At 55.8% G+C, this 17,953-nt stretch overlaps 9 protein-coding genes across 9 annotated transcripts; 5 read left to right on the top strand and 4 right to left on the bottom strand.

The window, feature by feature from the left end:
- Positions 1 to 231: 231 nt before the first annotated feature.
- HMPREF1541_07880 (uncharacterized protein) lies at positions 232 to 1,311 on the top strand (the record flags this gene model as incomplete). Its single annotated transcript, XM_008722203.1, has 1 exon — positions 232 to 1,311. The coding sequence occupies one exon, from the start codon at positions 232 to 234 to the stop codon at positions 1,309 to 1,311; it is 1,080 nt and encodes a 359-aa protein (XP_008720425.1).
- A 554-nt stretch (positions 1,312 to 1,865) lies between these two features.
- Positions 1,866 to 2,813, bottom strand: HMPREF1541_07879 (uncharacterized protein; the record flags this gene model as incomplete). Its single annotated transcript, XM_008722202.1, has 1 exon — positions 1,866 to 2,813. The coding sequence occupies one exon, from the start codon at positions 2,811 to 2,813 to the stop codon at positions 1,866 to 1,868; it is 948 nt and encodes a 315-aa protein (XP_008720424.1).
- Positions 2,814 to 3,130: 317 nt separating this feature from the next.
- On the top strand, positions 3,131 to 4,329 carry HMPREF1541_07878 (uncharacterized protein; the record flags this gene model as incomplete). Its single annotated transcript, XM_008722201.1, has 2 exons — positions 3,131 to 3,271; positions 3,376 to 4,329. 2 exons carry the CDS (start codon positions 3,131 to 3,133, stop codon positions 4,327 to 4,329), a joined length of 1,095 nt encoding a protein of 364 aa, XP_008720423.1.
- Positions 4,330 to 4,687: 358 nt separating this feature from the next.
- On the bottom strand, positions 4,688 to 5,804 carry HMPREF1541_07877 (uncharacterized protein; the record flags this gene model as incomplete). The annotated part of the gene is made up of 2 exons (XM_008722200.1): positions 4,688 to 5,119; positions 5,202 to 5,804. The coding sequence occupies 2 exons, from the start codon at positions 5,802 to 5,804 to the stop codon at positions 4,688 to 4,690; spliced, it is 1,035 nt and encodes a 344-aa protein (XP_008720422.1).
- A 1,520-nt stretch (positions 5,805 to 7,324) lies between these two features.
- HMPREF1541_07876 (uncharacterized protein) lies at positions 7,325 to 8,077 on the top strand (the record flags this gene model as incomplete). The annotated part of the gene is made up of 1 exon (XM_008722199.1): positions 7,325 to 8,077. One exon carries the CDS (start codon positions 7,325 to 7,327, stop codon positions 8,075 to 8,077), a length of 753 nt encoding a protein of 250 aa, XP_008720421.1.
- Positions 8,078 to 8,786: 709 nt separating this feature from the next.
- Positions 8,787 to 9,845, top strand: HMPREF1541_07875 (uncharacterized protein; the record flags this gene model as incomplete). Its single annotated transcript, XM_008722198.1, has 1 exon — positions 8,787 to 9,845. One exon carries the CDS (start codon positions 8,787 to 8,789, stop codon positions 9,843 to 9,845), a length of 1,059 nt encoding a protein of 352 aa, XP_008720420.1.
- Positions 9,846 to 10,120: 275 nt separating this feature from the next.
- Positions 10,121 to 11,149, bottom strand: HMPREF1541_07874 (uncharacterized protein; the record flags this gene model as incomplete). Its single annotated transcript, XM_008722197.1, has 3 exons — positions 10,121 to 10,272; positions 10,320 to 10,897; positions 10,944 to 11,149. 3 exons carry the CDS (start codon positions 11,147 to 11,149, stop codon positions 10,121 to 10,123), a joined length of 936 nt encoding a protein of 311 aa, XP_008720419.1.
- Positions 11,150 to 13,458: 2,309 nt separating this feature from the next.
- HMPREF1541_07873 (potassium uptake protein) lies at positions 13,459 to 16,081 on the top strand (the record flags this gene model as incomplete). Its single annotated transcript, XM_008722196.1, has 4 exons — positions 13,459 to 13,713; positions 13,763 to 14,026; positions 14,079 to 14,843; positions 14,897 to 16,081. The coding sequence occupies 4 exons, from the start codon at positions 13,459 to 13,461 to the stop codon at positions 16,079 to 16,081; spliced, it is 2,469 nt and encodes an 822-aa protein (XP_008720418.1).
- A 110-nt stretch (positions 16,082 to 16,191) lies between these two features.
- On the bottom strand, positions 16,192 to 17,660 carry HMPREF1541_07872 (uncharacterized protein; the record flags this gene model as incomplete). The annotated part of the gene is made up of 2 exons (XM_008722195.1): positions 16,192 to 17,342; positions 17,390 to 17,660. The coding sequence occupies 2 exons, from the start codon at positions 17,658 to 17,660 to the stop codon at positions 16,192 to 16,194; spliced, it is 1,422 nt and encodes a 473-aa protein (XP_008720417.1).
- Between the last annotated feature and the right edge of the window lie 293 nt (positions 17,661 to 17,953).

Below are 17,953 nucleotides of genomic sequence, written 5' to 3'. Positions count from 1 at the left end.
ACACAATGGGATACTGCTGAACCACTGCTTTCAGCACCTCAACTCACCCAAGTCATTCGTTAACCAACACCCACACTCGTTTGAAACAAAGACATCCAGCTCAGCGCGAGCACAGACCCAACTACAGTCATTCTTTCTACATCGGTGCAGTCGAATCCAGTCCTTCCGGGATCAATACGAATAATCAACTGCATCCAACGAGGCCGCCGTGGCTCTCTTAATCCCCGCAGAATGCACACACAGAGACCACATCCAGCACGGAGGCGATTCTTTGCCCTCCTCATAATCACGCTTGGCCTCCTAATACCCTCCACCACCGCCCATGCTGATACCCAAGACCTCTTCGAGTCATATGCCACCCGCGGTGAAATACACATCGACACAGCTCTCCTGCATCGACGAGCAGCCCTATCCTCCGAGCCCCTTGCCACAGCCTCATCGCCAGTCTCGCCATCCTCCGCAACCTCTGCCACCGCCTCCGGCGATGTCGCCCTCCCAGCACCCTTCGACACCTCGCTGGGCTCCAACTTCACCGCCTCAACCTGTCCCACCTTCTTCAACTCCTTCCTCACCAACAGCACCTTCTCACAATGCACACCCCTCAGCCTCCTCCTCCAAAACAGCCAAGGCTTCATGGCGGCGCAACGCGCCCCCACACAACTCAAAGCCATCATGGACGCCGCGTGCGCAGCCCCCATCTCCATCTGCGCCGCCACCATGACCGACATCGCCCGCCAACTCACTCTCGACACACACTGCGGCGCCGACTTCCGCGCCCGCCAACCCCTCGTCATTCAAGCCTACAACGGCCTCCTCGGCTACGAGGCCGTCGCCACCTCCACCTGCCTCAAAACCACAAACTACAACGGCACCGCCGCCCCCTCCACCTCCCTGCCCGACGATGACGACGACAAAGCCGCCCAATACTGCTTCACCGCCGCCCTCACCAACCGCGCCAGCCCCTCCGACCCCTTCCCCTACTACACGGCCATCGGCATGAACCTGCCCTCCGTCGCCACGCCCACCTGCAACGGCTGCCTGAAAGCCGCCATGCAGGTTTTCGCGCAGTGGGCCGTCAAGAGCGAGCAACCCCTGAGCATGACGTACCTGGCCTGCGCGCAGACCGTCGACGCCGTCTGCGGCGCCGGCTTCGCTGACACCAACGTCAAGGTTGGCAGCGTCAATAGCGGCTCCGGCATGAAGAACACGCAGCCCGAGCAGGTCAGTGCGGCGTCGGCGAGAGGCGGCGTGAGGTCTGCGGCGGTGTGGGGCGTCGCGGGCGCGGCTCTGGCCGCTCTGGCGGTGCTGTGATGCATCGACATCGAGCATTGATTGCCGCATGTGGTTTTCTGGCCTAGCTCTGCATCGGCATCAAAGCACACACACTACACACGTATATATATGTATATATATTTGATGACTTAGCGTTGGCGCGCTCGAGGTTTTGGAAGAAAATTATTCTCGTTTTGGTTTCTATATATATATACACACACGGTTCATGATACGACCATCATCTGAGGATCAGCACTCGACTTTTATAGGGCACAGGGCATGGAGCACAGAGCACAGGGCGGTATTGGTTTTGGTCGGGGAAAAGGGGGGGATATGTAGATAGGTAGCCTCTTATGCTTCTCAAAGACAAAGACTCCAGTTTCTGGAAAAAGTGCACGAAAACGTAGGGGTTTCATGCTGGTGCGTATCTGTATCCCTATCTGCAATGTGCAGCATGCTTTCGGCACGTCTCTTCTCATCTGCGGAATGGGCTCTGCGCGCGGGACTCGCGTGGCCCGCCACCCACCCACGCAACAGCATCGCTTTATTCTAAACTCGCTGGCAAGACTGGCTGGCTACAGCTTCGCCCTGAGTCACCGATCCACCACGTTCCTAAGGCTCTGACCCGCGCGGAACCGGCGGAGATTGTCTGCCACGAGGGCCTCCGCGCCCTGGGGCCTTCCTCCTGCGGCGTGGGGGCTGATGATGATGTTCTCAATGGCCCAGAATCGGCTGGATTCTGGCAGCGGCTCTGTCTCGAACACGTCGAGCGCGGCGCCGGCGATCTCGCCGTTTTGTACGGCGTTCGCCAGGGCGTCTTCGTCGACGGAGGTGCCGCGGCCGACGTTGACGACCCACGCGTGCTTGGGTAGTAGCTTCAGGCGGTCGGAGTTGAGGGCGTGTTTCGTGCTGTCGCTGCCGGGCAGGATCATGACAAGTGCGTCTGTTTCGGGCAGGAGCTCGGGTAGTTTGTCCTCGCCGTAGACCTCGACGCCGTTGTCGACGCGCTGGCTGCGAGCCACGCCCTTGACGGTTGCTCCAAGTGAGGTCAGGTGAGGTGCCAGAGTTTTGGCGATGTTGCCGTAGCCCCAGATCAAGACGCGGGCGTCGCGGAGCGTCGTGAAGCTGCCAGCGGGGCGGTCCGGTTGCGGCCCGCCGAGGTGGCCAGGCCACTTGGACTTGAGCTGGTGATCGCGCATTGAATGCAGGCGGCGGGCACAGGATAAGAGCATGGCCAGTGTGTGCTCGGCTACGGTGAAGTCGTGGAGGCCGCTGCCTGTGGTGACTTGTATGTGTGAGGGGAAGCCAGCGTTCAGGACGTCGTTGGGACCGGCGGCCAGGGACTGAATCCATTTCAGCGAGGTCAGCTTGGAGGCCGCGTCCTTGAGGTTGTCGGCCGTGTTGGTCCATGTGACGAGGACTTCGGCGTCATAGTGCTCGGACGGGATGGGCTGCTTGACATCGTATGGGACAATGTCGACCGAGAAGCCTTCGAGAGATTTGGTGTCGAGCACGAGGGATGTCGGATAGAGGAGCTTCATGGTGTGGATTGGGTCAGGGAATTGGACGATGAGTGTACTTCAAGCAAGGAGATAGTGACGTTGGAAAGGTTCTGCCGACGAAGATATATTTGCCTACCGTCCGGCGTCGGCGTTCACAGCGCCAATCAAGAATCAATAACCGGGCGACGAGATGTGGGGGAGTTGGGGAGAACGAGTCGAGTGGGGCAGCAGAAGCAGCAGCGGCTGCACGTCGGCAACTGACGAGCAAATCTCTTGGCATCAAACCTAGTCGCGAGGGGGGTCTCGATTGCCGCTCACGGTAAAGCCATCCCCAAATTGTCATCTGCTCGTCAAGCATGTCGTTTGCATTCGGCTTCGCTGGCGACGACATAGAAGCTGACGACCATGACATGCTCGATGCCGAGCCTGAGGGCGAAGCCTCAGCCAAGGCTGCGCAAGACCTCGTCTTGCCCAAAATGCACACCCTAGCAGATCTGGTGAGTCTCATGCACGCAAGGCTCTGGCCCCTGATGCCTCCCAGAACCTCGATGATACCGCCTGCGTAGTAGCTGTAGTCGCAGAAGAGTACTGATCCTTCCAGCTGTCCAATCTGCCATCCCAAATTTCATACAACACCCTCTCAATACCGCCCCACCCTAGCAACACCATCGCACGTCGCTCGCTCTTCGACATCCGCCAGCAATTGATGGCCGAGTCATCAAGTGCCAACTCCAACGACGCCCTGATTGCCAATCTATCCTCTGGCGACCTCAGCTCCGGGACCTACGAAGGCGGATTCAAAACCTGGGAATGTGCGCTAGACCTGGCATCACTCCTTTCTGACCCCAGCTTCGCAGGTCCCACAACTCCCGGTGACAAGGACAACACACCACTGCACGTAATCGAGCTAGGCGCTGGCTCTGCCATTCCCAGCTTAGCCGTGCTACGGCAGTGCCTGTCCGCCGATACACATACTTCACCACTCAACCTCACGCTCTGCGACTACAACGAAGACGTTCTGAAGCTATGCACTGCGCCAAACGTTTTCCTCAACTGCCATCTCATTCAACAGCAACAATCCATTCCAGAGACGAACGCACCAGAGCGTGACCACGACCTCGACCTCGAGCCCCTCACCACCTCCATCCCCTGCCTAGCCGAGACGCTCAAGACCGCCAACGACATCGACGTCGCCTTCGTCAGCGGCGCCTGGGGCCCCTCCTTCTTCTCACTGCTCAAATCCAGCTTGGCGCCGACATCCACAACGGACCAGCAACCTCCACCGACCAGGATCTTGATCCTGGCCTCCGAAACCATCTACTCGCCCGCGACGCTGCCGGACTTTGTGGGCACCACCATCTCGCTGCTCAGTCTGGGCGCGGAGGGCAGCCGGGCGCTGGTGGCGGCGAAAAAGGTGTATTTTGGCGTTGGGGGTGGAGTGGCGGAGTTTGAGAGGGAGGTGGCGGAGAGAGGAGCTGGGGTGCGGACGGTGTGGCATTCGGGGGATGAGGGTGGGGTGGGGAGGGTGGTTTTGGAGGTTTCGTTGCAGCGGTGACGCGAGGCTGGTGTGTACTATCATCGAAAGTATACGAGATGGAGTGGCATGATCGTGGATGATGGAGGGCTTTGTTGGTAGACATTGAAAGCATTTAGACGCGGAGCTCTGCGATCAGAGCGATGATTCTATCATGATTGGAGCAGGTCAAGCCTGAAGAAAGTATCACAGGTGGCTCCCAGGACATGCAACCCGACACGGGAAGAGTGACCCTGTCACCAGATCCCTTCCCTCCAACGCATCCCAATAGTTGTACAGCACCAATTTGATGGATTGAGTAATAAACCAAGCTCCCAACTCCCACCTTCCCAAGATCTCCAAATGCACCGTCATCCAATGGCCACGTAGACACCATCATCTACTGCTGAAAGAAGTCATCCCCAACGTCATGCATTGACGGCAACCCGAAATCATAGCCCCCAAGCCGAAAGTTCTGCATCGCCGCTGGCGCCGACCTCAGCTGCTGCTTCTCCGCCGTCTTCCCACCCTGCTGTCCTCGCCCCAACACCTGACCGGCATCAAGCAATGTCTGCCCAGCAGCATCCGCCGCGCTGGCACCGGCACCGGTCATGGCCACATCACCCGCAAACCCGCCGTCCGGAGGTGCCGCGTACTGCACTTCCTCGACGCGTCCACTCCACTCGTTGCGCCACGCGCGCTCAAGGATCTCCACCATGCGGTCGCGCTGCTCGGGCGTGGCGAGGTAGTCGCAGGGCAGGTTGGCGATGGGGTTCACCGAGAGAGACGAGTCGCTTTCGTGGAAGGGGCAGAGGCGCTTGCCTTTGATTGCCTGCGGGCGCGGATTGTTAGTGCTTGTCGTGAGTCGGGCTGGAGGAGAATTGCGGGTTCTAAGGGGGATGAGGAGTGCTTACCGTTTCTTCGGTGCCAAGCTGAGAGCATTTCGCGCAGATGAGTCCGTCGGCGGTGCGTCTTGCGCCGAGTACAAAGTGGTAGTGCACGCAGGTGCCTTGGTTGCGGCACTTCTTGGCGCAGCGGTAGCGTTCGAAGGTGATGCCGGGCTGCATGATGTTGAGGGTTTGTGTGGTGAGTGCCGGGTTGGGATGGACGGGCCGTACCGCTGGCATGTATAGACCAGAGGGTAAGTCCGGCGCTGGTACTTCGACGACGGTACCCTGAGGAAAGTCATTGTTGGTGAGGTAAACTTTGACGCGATTGGCTGCTGCATCGGAGGGTGGTGGTGATGATAGGCGGCGCTTCTGGCCAGCCATTGTGGACACACGAGGAGTTGCAGGCGCGGAAGAGTCGAGTTCGAAGTCGGCGTTGGGGAAGGCTTGAGTTGGGGTAGGCATCATTGATGTGTCAACGTCATCAACGGTTTCGCCAGGGCCAGAGGGTCGTACTCGTTTATGGCCGTTGTTGATAGAGCTTGTATTCTCGGCAGCTTTGTCTGCGTTGATTTGAGCTGTCATTCTTCGGACTATCTCCAAGTGGTGGGCTTGGGCATCTTCGGCCATGGCGGATTCGCAAACGAGGTTTTCGAAGCAAGCTCAACACTGCTTGGTATGGAAACAGTTGGACAAAGGACAAAGAGGACATACAAACGCTGCTGAGCGATGGTTGTGTGGCAAGAAGAAACTGCGGACGTGTTTGCGAGCGATGACAGTTGCTGGGTACCAACGGCAGTAGGAAGTGTGCCAAGGCTCACGAGGCGGGCATCACCTCTCCGTGAATATCAGAGTGAACAGGGGGCTGGTGCCTGCTCTTTGAGCGTCACAGTGAAGACAGATGGCCGACCGAACGTCACCACCCCTGGACATCTTCACCAACATCAGTGTGAAGTACCAGCCCTGCATGATTAGTTACAACCGTCGACTTCTTACCACTCTTTTTGGTTCCGCCCTACTGACGGTCTTCGTGTGCTCATCAACTTCCAATTCACCTTGTCCAGAAGACTTACCTTCAACGAACGACTCGACCCTAGGCACTATCTCCGCCAACTTTCTGGGCCAAGCCGCCATGTCCGATTCCAACAGCAACTTGGCCAAGGGCGAGGAGGTCAAGGGAAAGGAGGCATACAGAGCTGGTGACGATGGACCTCCTCAGGGATGCAGCATGCACAAGTGCCCGTCGACAGCGTCGTTTCGCACTGCCACCCCAGATTCAACATTCGGCTTTCCTTTGCAGCAGACGATGCGTGCATCAACTCGAGATCCGGCTCCCGAGCTCAAGAAATGCGCGTCTTCAGCCTCTGTTTCCACGATGATTCCAGAGCCAAGTTCCGGCCACGTGCTTTGTCGGGTCCCAAAGCACGCCGAGAAGCGGAAAGGGTCTGAGATTCACCCAAACTCACCCACGAAAAAGCTGAAGGAACAGCAAGCCACTTCGGAAAGGGGCGAGTCGGAGTCGAGCGAGCAGATGTCGAAATCAAATTGAACCATCCGCTGTCAATCGTCAACGAGAGGCCTTGTACGACAATGATCTAAGATAAGCTTGCGGAAGCTGAAGAAGGACAGAGCAGGTATGTTCAGTGGGCCATGACGGGGGCAGCATAGAACAGACCCATCGCGACCAGATCTTATGAGGCTGTAGGAGCAGCACTGCTGTTACGAACGAGGTTTCGAGCATGTCCTCAACACTCAGACCATTCGAATTCGAGTCCTGGGGGCACCGCAGACGCCGTGGCAGTCATGAGGTGGCAGTGATGAGGTTGACATAGGGGACTGGGATCCACTTTTGGCCATATGTGATTGGCTGATCTGACCTCCCCAATGACGAGGCGCAGTTTGCCTGCAGCTCAACTTCAAGGCAGACACGTATCGTACCACAATCCCTCTCGCTTTGTCATACACATCTCCTCAGCCTGATAAGAGCCTCTCTATATCTTCTCATGCAACTCGATTCTCATCGTCGTCAATTTTCCGGTAGCTGGCCTATCTTCGTTCCAGCTGCAGCCACACCCCATACCGACAGTCTCCCCGCCCCTTCCACTACCTCAATCAACATGCCTTGCCGCTGGTCTCACCCCCGATTCTCCATGACTTTCGCGAGCCCAGACCCAGACGCGAGCCCTGCGGCCGGCGCCCTCGATGCGTATACCGCCAACCGCCGCACTTATCTGTTTCTTCTCCGCCGCCAGACCCGTCTCCTGATCTTCCTCCTCGCAACCCTCGAAGCCGTTTGGCGTGGCCCCGTTGAGATCGCCTTCAGCAAGAACTTCGACCCTAGCATCGACCATGGCTTCGTTTATACTGTTGGCTACATCCTGAGCTATATCTACACATGCGTCTTTGTCGTTGTATGGGGTGCTCTTTTCGAGTGGTGGGTTCCTGTCTCATCTGAGCCATCGCCCACTCTTGAGTCTGTATCATCCATCCTGAACAGCATCAATATGTGCCTCATCCCCACCGCTATCGGCATCACTCTTGCTATGTGGGGCATGATGGTGGCTTTCACTCTCGTCGCTAAGCACACCACCCCACTGGTCCACACCTCTCGTGCCCGCCAGCTCATTGCCATCGCCTGCACCACAGCATGGTCCACTGCGTTCGGTTATTTCGCGCTGGAGCACCTCTCGCGTGTCGGCGTCGCTCGCGTTCGCTGGGAGATGGATGCTTGGGTTTTGCTGCCCATCGCCGTCAATATTGGCATTGCCATCGGGACTGCTATGATCAGCAAGCTGGAGCGCAAGCGTATCGCCCGCGCAGAGGCACACGACCACGACACCGAGCGTGCCATCTCCGTCCAGGAGTTTCTTGCTGAGGAAAAGCGCCCACTTATGGACGTCTAGGTCAGAGCCGATCAGCATGCCTGATCAAGATGAGCTGAATACCGAATGCCTCAGGCTCGATGGAAAGCCTTGATGGATGCTTTGATGAGCCGGACGCCAGTTCATTGCTTCGAAGCTTGCGTAGATCCAGTCGCGGCAAGAGCGTTGCAGCGCTGCTCAACAATCGACTATTGTGTCACTTAAGGTGTGGCAAGCTTACATGCCTTTGCCAGACACAAGATAGGTATGGGACGTACTTATCGCCCCTGCTATGGAGGACCATGCGGGAGTAGGAGTCTGTGGCTTCTACTTGATTAGGTCGATCACTCATTGGCGTCATCTGAGATGAATCAGCACTCATAGCTAGAGCCATGAGGCTTTTCTGTACACCTATTAAGCAATTTTGCAATGTCTGACTGCCTAGAAACTGTACGTATCAGCTTCGAACTGATTCTTCTGTACTGAATGCTGTCCGAGCTCGGTACCGAGACATTCTACGTTACTCATCGGGGTAGTTCACTGGCCAATTATGTTACTTCACAAACCGTCCAAGGGCAGTGGCCCAAATGCTTCAGCTTCTCGGCCGACTCTTCTTGGCACTCCACGATGTATAACTTGCGCAGCAGCAGCACCGTTGGCACTGCTTCCAGTCAACTATACAAAACACGAACAGCTCTTAACAGCGATTAACAGCCAAACAAGGGCACGAGTTGCCCACCTGCACTGAAACATGGTAGCAACGGCCACCGAGACAAGGAGCTCCCCACCTCCCCAATCCGCCCAAGCTCAGCTTTTCCACCTCTTCTCGCGCACTCTCCCAGCAAGCTCGAGCCCGACCGACCTCTTCACCGCCCGCGCCCTGTACGACCAACTCTTCACCCTCGCGACCGAAGTCCCCGGCGTGAGCTACCGCACTACGACCATCGCATCACGGCCTGCCCTCTGGGTCCATCCACCCCCGCCCACAACGTCCAACACTGGTAGCCAAACCCCCACAGCAACCAACACCTTGGCGCCCAAAACCCCCACCCCAGCAGTTATCCTCTACTTGCACGGCGGCGGTTTCTCCCTGGGTAGCCCCAACTCACACCGCCTCATATCCGCCCACCTCTCCCTCCATACCCACCTGCGCGTGCTCTCGCTAGACTACCGCCTCGCGCCCGAGCACCCCTACCCAGCGGCCCTAGACGACGCCGTCGCCGCCTACCGTGCTCTACAGACCACCTACCCCTCCGCCAAGATCGTGCTGGCCGGCGACTCCTGCGGCGGCAACCTCGTGCTTGCGGTCGCGCTGCGTTTGCAGCGAGATAACAGTGGGGCTAGAGAGCCTGCGGCAGGCGTAGCGTTGAGTCCGTGGTTCGATCTGACGGCGCAGGAGCGCGAGGGCGGCAGCTTCGCGGAGAATGCGGATGGGGAGAAGCCGCGGGATGAGATGAGCGGGCGGGCGGCGATTGCGGCGTTGGTGGAGCGGTATTTGCGTGGGACGGGTGTGCAGGCGGGGCAGGAGGCGCTGGTGAGTCCACTTTATGCTACGGAGGAGGACTTGAGGGCGCTGGGCGGCATGCCGCTATGGGTGAGTGTGGGTGGGTGGGATGCGTTGCGGGATCAGGGGGACGGGATGGTGCGGAGGCTGGAGGGAGCGGGGGCCGATGTGGTGTGTGAGAGGCATGAGGAGAGCTTGCATATTATGGAGATGCAGGCTGGGAGGGCGGAGGCCGCGGACGAGTCGTTGCGTAGGATTGGGGCGTGGGTGCGTGGGAAGCTGGGGTTGGATGTGGTGAAGGTGTGAGGATTTTGTTTGGGGAGGGAGACCGGGCTTTCTTGATAGATGTCGTACTGGGAATAGGGGATCTTGAACGTGCTTCCGTATCGGAGACTCAAGTTCCATGTCGACGATGCAGTCAATGATAGATGCAAGCTTTCATGAATCATGACTCTACCGTTGTAGCTGCCATGCCGAAGTCTGTTCTCAGAAACCGGTCATGGCGTGGTGCCAATAGACTGTACGTAGCTGGCTGGCCTAAATATTTCCGACAGAAGAATAGATATAGTCCTTCACCGTTCTCAACTCCCAATATCGTCCGACATGGCCCCAGAGACTAGCACAGTCCACTGCTCGCCCAACGCTTCCGTCGAGAAGGCCCGGCCACCATGCCCACCAGCCGAGTCATCACCGCCGTCCGAAAGCCCTTCCGGCATGACAAAGATAGACCGTCCTACAAAAGTCAGTGCCCATCAACTGCCTGAGGGAGGAAACACTCACCATAGGCGCTCTCATCCGTCGCGAGGCGCGCCACCGCCTCCACGACCTGTCCCACAGCAGTGACCGGAATCCCCAGCTGCTGTAGCACGGGGATCGCATGTCCCGTCATGGGCGTATCGACGTAAAAGGGGCAGACGGCATTAAGCCGCACATTCATGCCGGCAAGCTGCTTGCGCATGCCACGCAGAAGGCCACGGATGCCAAACTTCGTCGTCGTGTACTCGACCGAGCCCTCGGCGCCGGTGTACCCGGCGAGGGAGGAGACTAGCACGATGCTCTTGGCCGGCTCGGGCTTGGGGGTCTTGTGCAGTCCCAGTCCGTACCTGGCGACGAGGAGCGTGCCGATGAAGACGCCGGTCAGGTTGATGCCGATGAGGCGGCCGGAGAGGTCGTCGGCCGGGATTCCCAGGTTGGCCAGCTCGCTGGGCGGCGCGGGGGAGACTTGCGTCGGGGGACCAAGGACGCCGGCGCACGGCACGAAGATGTCGATTTCGTTGCGTGGCAAGAAGTCGAGAGCCGTGCGGAGGAAGGCTACTTGGGAGGCGAATGATGAGACGTCGACGTGGACGAACTTGATTCTGAAGGGTTCAGTGGAGGGGGCTTTTCGACGGATATCAAGCGTACTTGGCCTTGCTGGAGAGTTCTTTCTCAAGAGCAGCACCTAGACTCTCCTGGACGTCTCCGACCACGATGTTGGCACCATGGTCGGCAAACATATGCACCATGCCTTTCCCCAGACCCGATGCTCCGCCCGTGATGAGAACATTGCGGTCTTTGAGGGCAGCATAGTTGACTGCTGTTTTCAGATCGATCAGTCCGGTGGAAGGCATCTTGCACGCTTGAGAAACGTACTCTGACCTGTAATTGCGGCGTTGAATAATAGATCATCCAAACAAGAGGGGCATCGACCCCGACTTTGAGATACGATGTGACCCCGGATTTCGTATTTGCGGGGAAAAGTCAGTTTCTCGTAGTACTAGTAGTCTCCAGCTGCCTCGGCAGACCCCAGGTCTGGGCCTTTAGTGCGGATGGTAAAGGAATAGGCCGACGGCAAAACGCAAGTTGATTCGGCATTGAATGTGCCTGCTGTAACTGCAAGTGAGCACTAACGCTACCCACCCCCAGCCAGCGGAACCAACACGGAATACGGTCCAAGGGGTGTAACACAATCGCGACACCTTTTTGATAGCCTAGCAAGATTCTTATTCCTGTGCAGCATGCAGAAATCTGAGGACGGGACATTGCAGTCTGTCTTAAGAAGGTTCGCATAGTGTAATGAGAATACAAAACTTCTTATGTGCGACCTTGAGTCACCCGTTCATCGGCATCGCGTTCGAACCTCACCTGCTTTCAATGTGCGTGAGAAGTATTGCTGCTGCAGCACTTCGCAAGTCAAGCCCCCGATGTGTGTTTCCCGGTGCACAGCTGACAGATTGGAAGGCTCCCGTACTAAAGGGATTGAGGAGCAGCGTAAATCATCTCGCATGCCAGACGGAACGGAGGATGTAATCAAGGAAGCGTGATAGTCGCGGTAGCTCCAGAGACACATGTAGATAGTTCAAAGAGATGTCACTTTGAGAACACGGCTTAAAGTATCAAATGGTACTTTTTCAGAAGACTGACAAGGGTTCGTTTTGGACAAATCGTTAGCATCCGTAGTGTCTATACTTGCACTATGACTTGACTCCCTCTGCGGCATGGGATTATGTCTTCTCGACTGGTGATATTGCCGATAGTCTCGCCGTTGTGAAAGAATCTACGAAATGTTGAGTCTTGCCCATGTTCATGATTGATGGCACCAAATCTGGTTCACCGTTGTATCGTACTGACTAACCACTACCAGCGAACCGCTGCTGGCTAGTCCACAGCCAAAATTTCGTCCACTTCTTGCAAGGCTGCTGTGCTGCCATAAAGCAAAAAAGCAAAAAGAACGAAGGAATGTGCTCCCATAATAGGAGGTCTCGTGGACCCATGTACTAAGTTTGATAGTACAACTCCTCCTACTGAGAGATCTTTCTTTTTGGCTTCTTATGGCATCTTTCCCTTTTTGAGTTGAAGCATTCCTCCCCGAAAACTACCTGTTGCAATTAATTGCGTTGGGCGTAAAGCTTTCAGTGGCAACGACTCCGACCCCAGGGCTTAATGGTTTTCTCCTGCCTGGTTTTCTTGTGTAGGTCTGTGCGATTGTTGGCAGAGTTTTCCGATTTTCCCACATATATGGTTGCTAGGCAGAGTGGCTGGGGCTGGCAGCCTGCAGAGTGGGTTTACGCGTGTAGTGAATGTACTGTGTCAGGCGGCAAGGCGACGAGGCTCAGGGGGCAGCTTGGATGTCTTGGCACGGCGCACACGCATCGCCCACTGGTGATGTATTTGAATGATTTTGATTCAGATTGCCTTCAAACGGCAGGCTGCAGTAGGATGCAGTTTTGAATTTGGACTTCCTAGCGCGCTCCTGGCAATCTAATGGTACGTTTTGATCCAAGCACCTCATCCCTGTACGGCGGTGGTAGGGACAAGCTCCGACCAAGCTGTGGGCATGCGGATGACTGCTCGCCCTTTCGTCACTTTCTTCGGTCAATGCCAAACGATGAGAAGTGTGCAGATGCCGTCGAATGCAGCCATAACGAACTTGACCTACAATTGTGATACCTTCCGCCTCTGAGCCGGGAAAGCGATTGATTGACCGCCGAGGAAACCCCCACGAGCGTCACCAAGTACGCATGGCTGACGACCACGGGAGATGAGCCGCTTATCACCCTCTAATACGCCGGCGGCTGGTGTCGAAGCCCATGCTCGTGGTGTGCTCGTGGTGGATCGGACAGCTCTGAACAGTATGCTGTGCCACATTGATTGTAGGGATCTGCTACATCCATTCAGGAATTCCGCAGGGAGAACTAATCTCTAGGCAGGTGATTGGCTGAACATCCTAGGTCTAGATATGTTGTTGGTCTAGCTCGAACTGAATGAGGCATTTTCGCAAAGCCTCTACCTGTGCCAAGCTCCGTCTTACCGGACACTACCACGGCATGTTCCAATGCTTTGATGAACCTCTTTCAGAGACACATGGTGTGCTTCTTCCGCAGGCTGCACCACTCGCTGCGCAATCAACGGATTAAAAGTCTTGCGCTTCGTTCTAAGCATGTCTGCAGTACGCATCGCCAGTGATGCTTATACCAAAGACCATTTGAGCCAGGGCGAGGCCACTCAGCCTCGCATCGATGCCGGCGTCGAACATCGTCGCCGACCGAAAAACTTCAATACTGCTGAGAGTGCAGATGGGATATACAACATTCGGTCCAGGACCGCGGGTCCTCAACTGCACAAAGAAGCCATCTCGCGATTCCAAGACGATGACCCAGGCCTCCGCCGAGAGACGGATTTCAAACAGAAGCAGGTAATTTAGCAGCTCGTAACATCCGCAAGAACCAAAAGTTGAACGGCAGCAGGAATTCAGCGGCAAAGTCCTACTTTGGCTCGCATATCAGTCCATGGGTGTCATCTACGGAGACATCGCCACCAGCCCCCTCTACGTGTACTCTTCGACGTTCTCGTCTCCGCCAAGTCGGGAAGATCTGATCGGTGTCCTGTCGTTGATCATCTGGTCCTTGGTGATGATGGTCACGGTCAAGTACGTGTTCATCATCCTACGGGCCGATAACAACGGCGAGGGAGGAACCTTTAGTACCTACTCCCTCCTCAGTCGATACGTAAGGCTTCCCCTCCCATTCAACCTTGTCCTTGAGTTATTAAACTTCCTAGCTGAACATTACGAACCGCGACCCAAGGGAAGCTTCTCTGATTGAGATGAAGCGTTATGTGTCAGGAGATCTTGAGAGCGCAGGACGTCATATGCGACGTGGTCTCGAATCGAGCAAGTTTGCCCGAGTGCTCCTCCAGGTCATCGGCGTCTTGGCTGTCACGATGGTCATGTCTGACGGTCTGCTCACTCCAGCCCAGTCTGTCTTAGGCGCGGTTCAAGGCATTGAAGTCGTGGATCCTTCCATATCCAGAGGCACCATCATCGGCGTCACTGATGCTATACTCGTCGCGCTCTTCGCGCTTCAGCCGCTGGGTATTACGAAGATCACTGTCGCCTTCTCGCCGGTCGTGCTGGTTTGGTTGGGGTTCAATGCCGTCTTTGGCATCTACAACCTGGTCAGATTCGACGCCGGTGTTTTCGAAGCCTTTAATCCTGGCTACGGCTTCCTGTTCCTCATTCGTCACGGCGAAGAAGGGTGGAGGAAACTCGGGGGCGTTCTTCTTTGTTTCACCGGACTTGAAGCCTTATTTGCAGACCTGGGTGCCTTCAGTCGCAGAGCTGTGCAGATCAGCTGGCTCTTCTATACCTTCCCTTGCCTTATACTGGCCTATGTCGGCCAAGCAGCCTATATCAGCGTTCATCCTGAGGCGTACGACAATCCTTTCTTCAACGCTGCCCCACCTGGAACGATCTATCCCGCTCTAGTCATTGCAATATTGGCTGCCATCGTTGCTTCTCAAGCAATTGTTACGGCAACTTTTCAGGTCGGTGCCCAACTGGAAGCAAAAGCTTACCTTAGAGACTGACACTCTCACAGCTACTAGCACAAGTCATGAAGCTCTCCTACTTCCCGCAAATCAAGGTCGTCCACACCTCAGCTACATTCCACGGACAATTGTACATCCCAATGGCAAATGTGCTTATGTGCATCGGAACGGTCTTGGTAGCTTCGATATACAACAACACGACCTCCTTGGGTAACGCATATGGAGTGTGTGTCATGTTTGTGACCTTTTTCGACACCTGCATGGTCACGCTGGTGGCCATATTCGTGTGGCGCATCAGGATCTATCTCGTCGTCCTCCCATTTCTGGTCATCGCTCTCATGGATGGCACATTCTTGTCCGCAGCCTTGACCAAGGTGCCTGTGGGCGCATGGTTCACCATCATGCTTTCCGGAGTCCTGGCTCTTTTCCTTCTTCTATGGCGGTTCGGCAAGGAAAAACAATGGTTAGCAGAAGCCGAAGACAGGTTCCCGACATCACACTTCGTCACACAGAACGAAGACGGCACCCTTTCACTGTCTGATCGCCTGGATGGGACACCAATCAGTTCCATGAAAGGATTTGGAATCTTCTTCGACAAGGCGGGCGAAACGACGCCGACGGTGTTCAGTCAGTTTGTCCTCAAGCTGACAGCAGCACCCGAAGTCACCATCTTTTTCCACCTGCGACCACTTGAGACGCCTTCAGTGGAGCCTGAGGATCGCCATACCGTCTCCCGCCTCGGGATCCCAAACTGCTACCGTCTCGTGGTGCGGTACGGGTACAACGACGAAATCATCACGCCCGATCTGGCCCATATCATCTACAACCAAGTGCGCCAATACTTGCTGGCCGAGGAGGAGCCCAAAGAGCATATGACCTCTGACGACCGAATTGACACAGCCATGGCCGGCGAGAAAGACCTCGGTGTCAAGATCGGGGTCGCGCAACCGCCAACCACCAACAACAAGGGTGATGGAGCCGTCACACCAGGTTCCCACGAGAGCAGCAGTACTAGTGCTACTACCAGGCTTGAAACGCTCGACCGCGCGTACGCGCACAAAGTCCTCTACATTGTTGGAAAGGAACAGATGAAGATCAGGCCGGGGACGAATTACGTCAAGTACTGTCTGCTGTGGGCTTTCCTGTGGGTGAGGGAGAATACCCGGACGAAAATGGCCAACTTGAAGGTGCCGGCTGAGAAGCTCATTGAGGTGGGATTCTTGAAGGAAATCTAGAACGGTGCTTGGAGAGGGGGGTTGGCAGCAACCTTAGATGCCTTGGTCACGGCTGCACGGATTTCGCAGAAACGCAAACACAGTAGACGAGCTGACATTCGATTGCAGCATTATACAGGTTTGTTGATATCATAAAGAACATCTGTTCTTATGATGTATTTTGCCCCGGACCTTACTCCTGAGCCTTCATGAAGAAGCGCACCTTTACCTTCGCCATGAGGGAAAATCGCGGCCGCGCCTGCCACTGGTTTGACTGGATATGCATTCATAACCCCGTCGTGTATACTTGGCATGAAGAAGGTTGTCTCCCCCGCTTCGAACTCGTCGTTGAGATAGAGAAGAAAGGTGTACAGTGATGATTGCTTGGCGGTCGCTGGAGACGCATCGTAGATATAGGTGTCGTCCACGGGATTGATGCCAGATGGAGGCCAGGCACCATCGATATGGCATCGATATTCTGCGCCTGGAACATACCGGTAAACCCTGAATCGTCGATTGAGCCCACGGACAAGCCTTCCATCTACCTGCTCGGGTACATGGGGCTTCACTCTCTGCCATAACCTTGCAGCGAATGACTCGTCGACGATCCAATAGAAATTGTGGGCCAAAACGCTCACGTCCTCGCGCGAGCTCATGATCGGTGCGTCCGGGGTAAATCCCACAGTCTGAGCTGCAGCAATGATGCTGCAGCACTCAGAACTGAACAGAACGTCTTTGATAAGGGAAAGATGGGGCACAACTGGGTGATGATGGATGCTCGTGGGCGGCGTATCATTTGAAAGTAATATTGCGTCATCTCGACTGGCATGAAGAATGGCAGGATGGAGGTTCGGTGGCTTCCGTTGTTGGCCAGGCGTGGTTTCAATGACTCTGAATAGCTCCTTGATATTTCCCGAGCACTGCGCCGGGCGAGGACGCTGAGCATCGTCGCTTCTCATGTCCCAGCCCTTCAGGACGCGAATTGGATCTGTGGTGTAGCTCAACCCTTCTGAGCTGGTATCTGTCGGCCCAGACACTCGCAATATTGAGGCCAGAATTCTGAGGCGCTCTCTGTCCTGTGCTGACCACTCGAGGGCACGGCTGACACCATCTACTTTCATCGATAGACCACTTACAACATCGAGATCTCGAACCCATCTACACAATGCCCCCAGCTTTGGCGACTCATTTCGTATCTGCATTTCCGCGAGGAGCACGAGAGCGTCCGTATATTTGGCATCAGCAAGCGCAGCTGTGATACGCGAGGTGAGGTTTGAATCTTCTGCTCTCGCTTAGTCACCGTACAAAAGAGACGAGAGGGGTCTTTACCAGCGGCATTTACCCCTATGGTACATGCTTGCCGGAAGTCGTAGACAGCTGTTCTCAGGTCTCTACACGCCTTAGACTTGATTAAGTTAGGATATTTGGCGATTGTTTGGAGGGTGTCGATAGTGATTTCAAGGTCCTCGTCGATAACAACGGCCTGGATGTTTTTCGGATCGCCCGAGGCATGATCAGGGGAAGGAACGGTGGCTCTGTTGTCGCTCTTGACTGCCTCGGCAGCTTGCCGCTTTCGCTTCAAAAATTTCGTTCTGCTCATTGTGCTCAGCGTGTTGACCCGACTTGTTCAGCGGTCAGGATGGATGGCGGGGAAGAAGATTTAAAGGAAAAGCCGCGACGTGGGGCTAGCGCCAAGGGCAGCCGAGATGATTATCTTATCAGATCGAAACTTATCAGATCGAGGCACACCAGGAGGGTCTGCTCATTGGACTTCGGCCCTGAACTGGGCTTAGCTCTCAGACACCGTGACCATCTAATCAAATTGCCGGTATGTGTAGAAGTGTGGAGAACGGCGGAGACAGACTTTAGCGGTGGGCACATCAGACAAGAATA

The sequence above is a fragment of the Cyphellophora europaea genome (genome assembly GCF_000365145.1).
Source record: "Cyphellophora europaea CBS 101466 unplaced genomic scaffold supercont1.8, whole genome shotgun sequence".
NCBI classification, from domain to species: Eukaryota; Fungi; Ascomycota; class Eurotiomycetes; order Chaetothyriales; family Cyphellophoraceae; genus Cyphellophora; species Cyphellophora europaea.
This window is presented reverse-complemented; position numbering and strand designations above follow the sequence as displayed.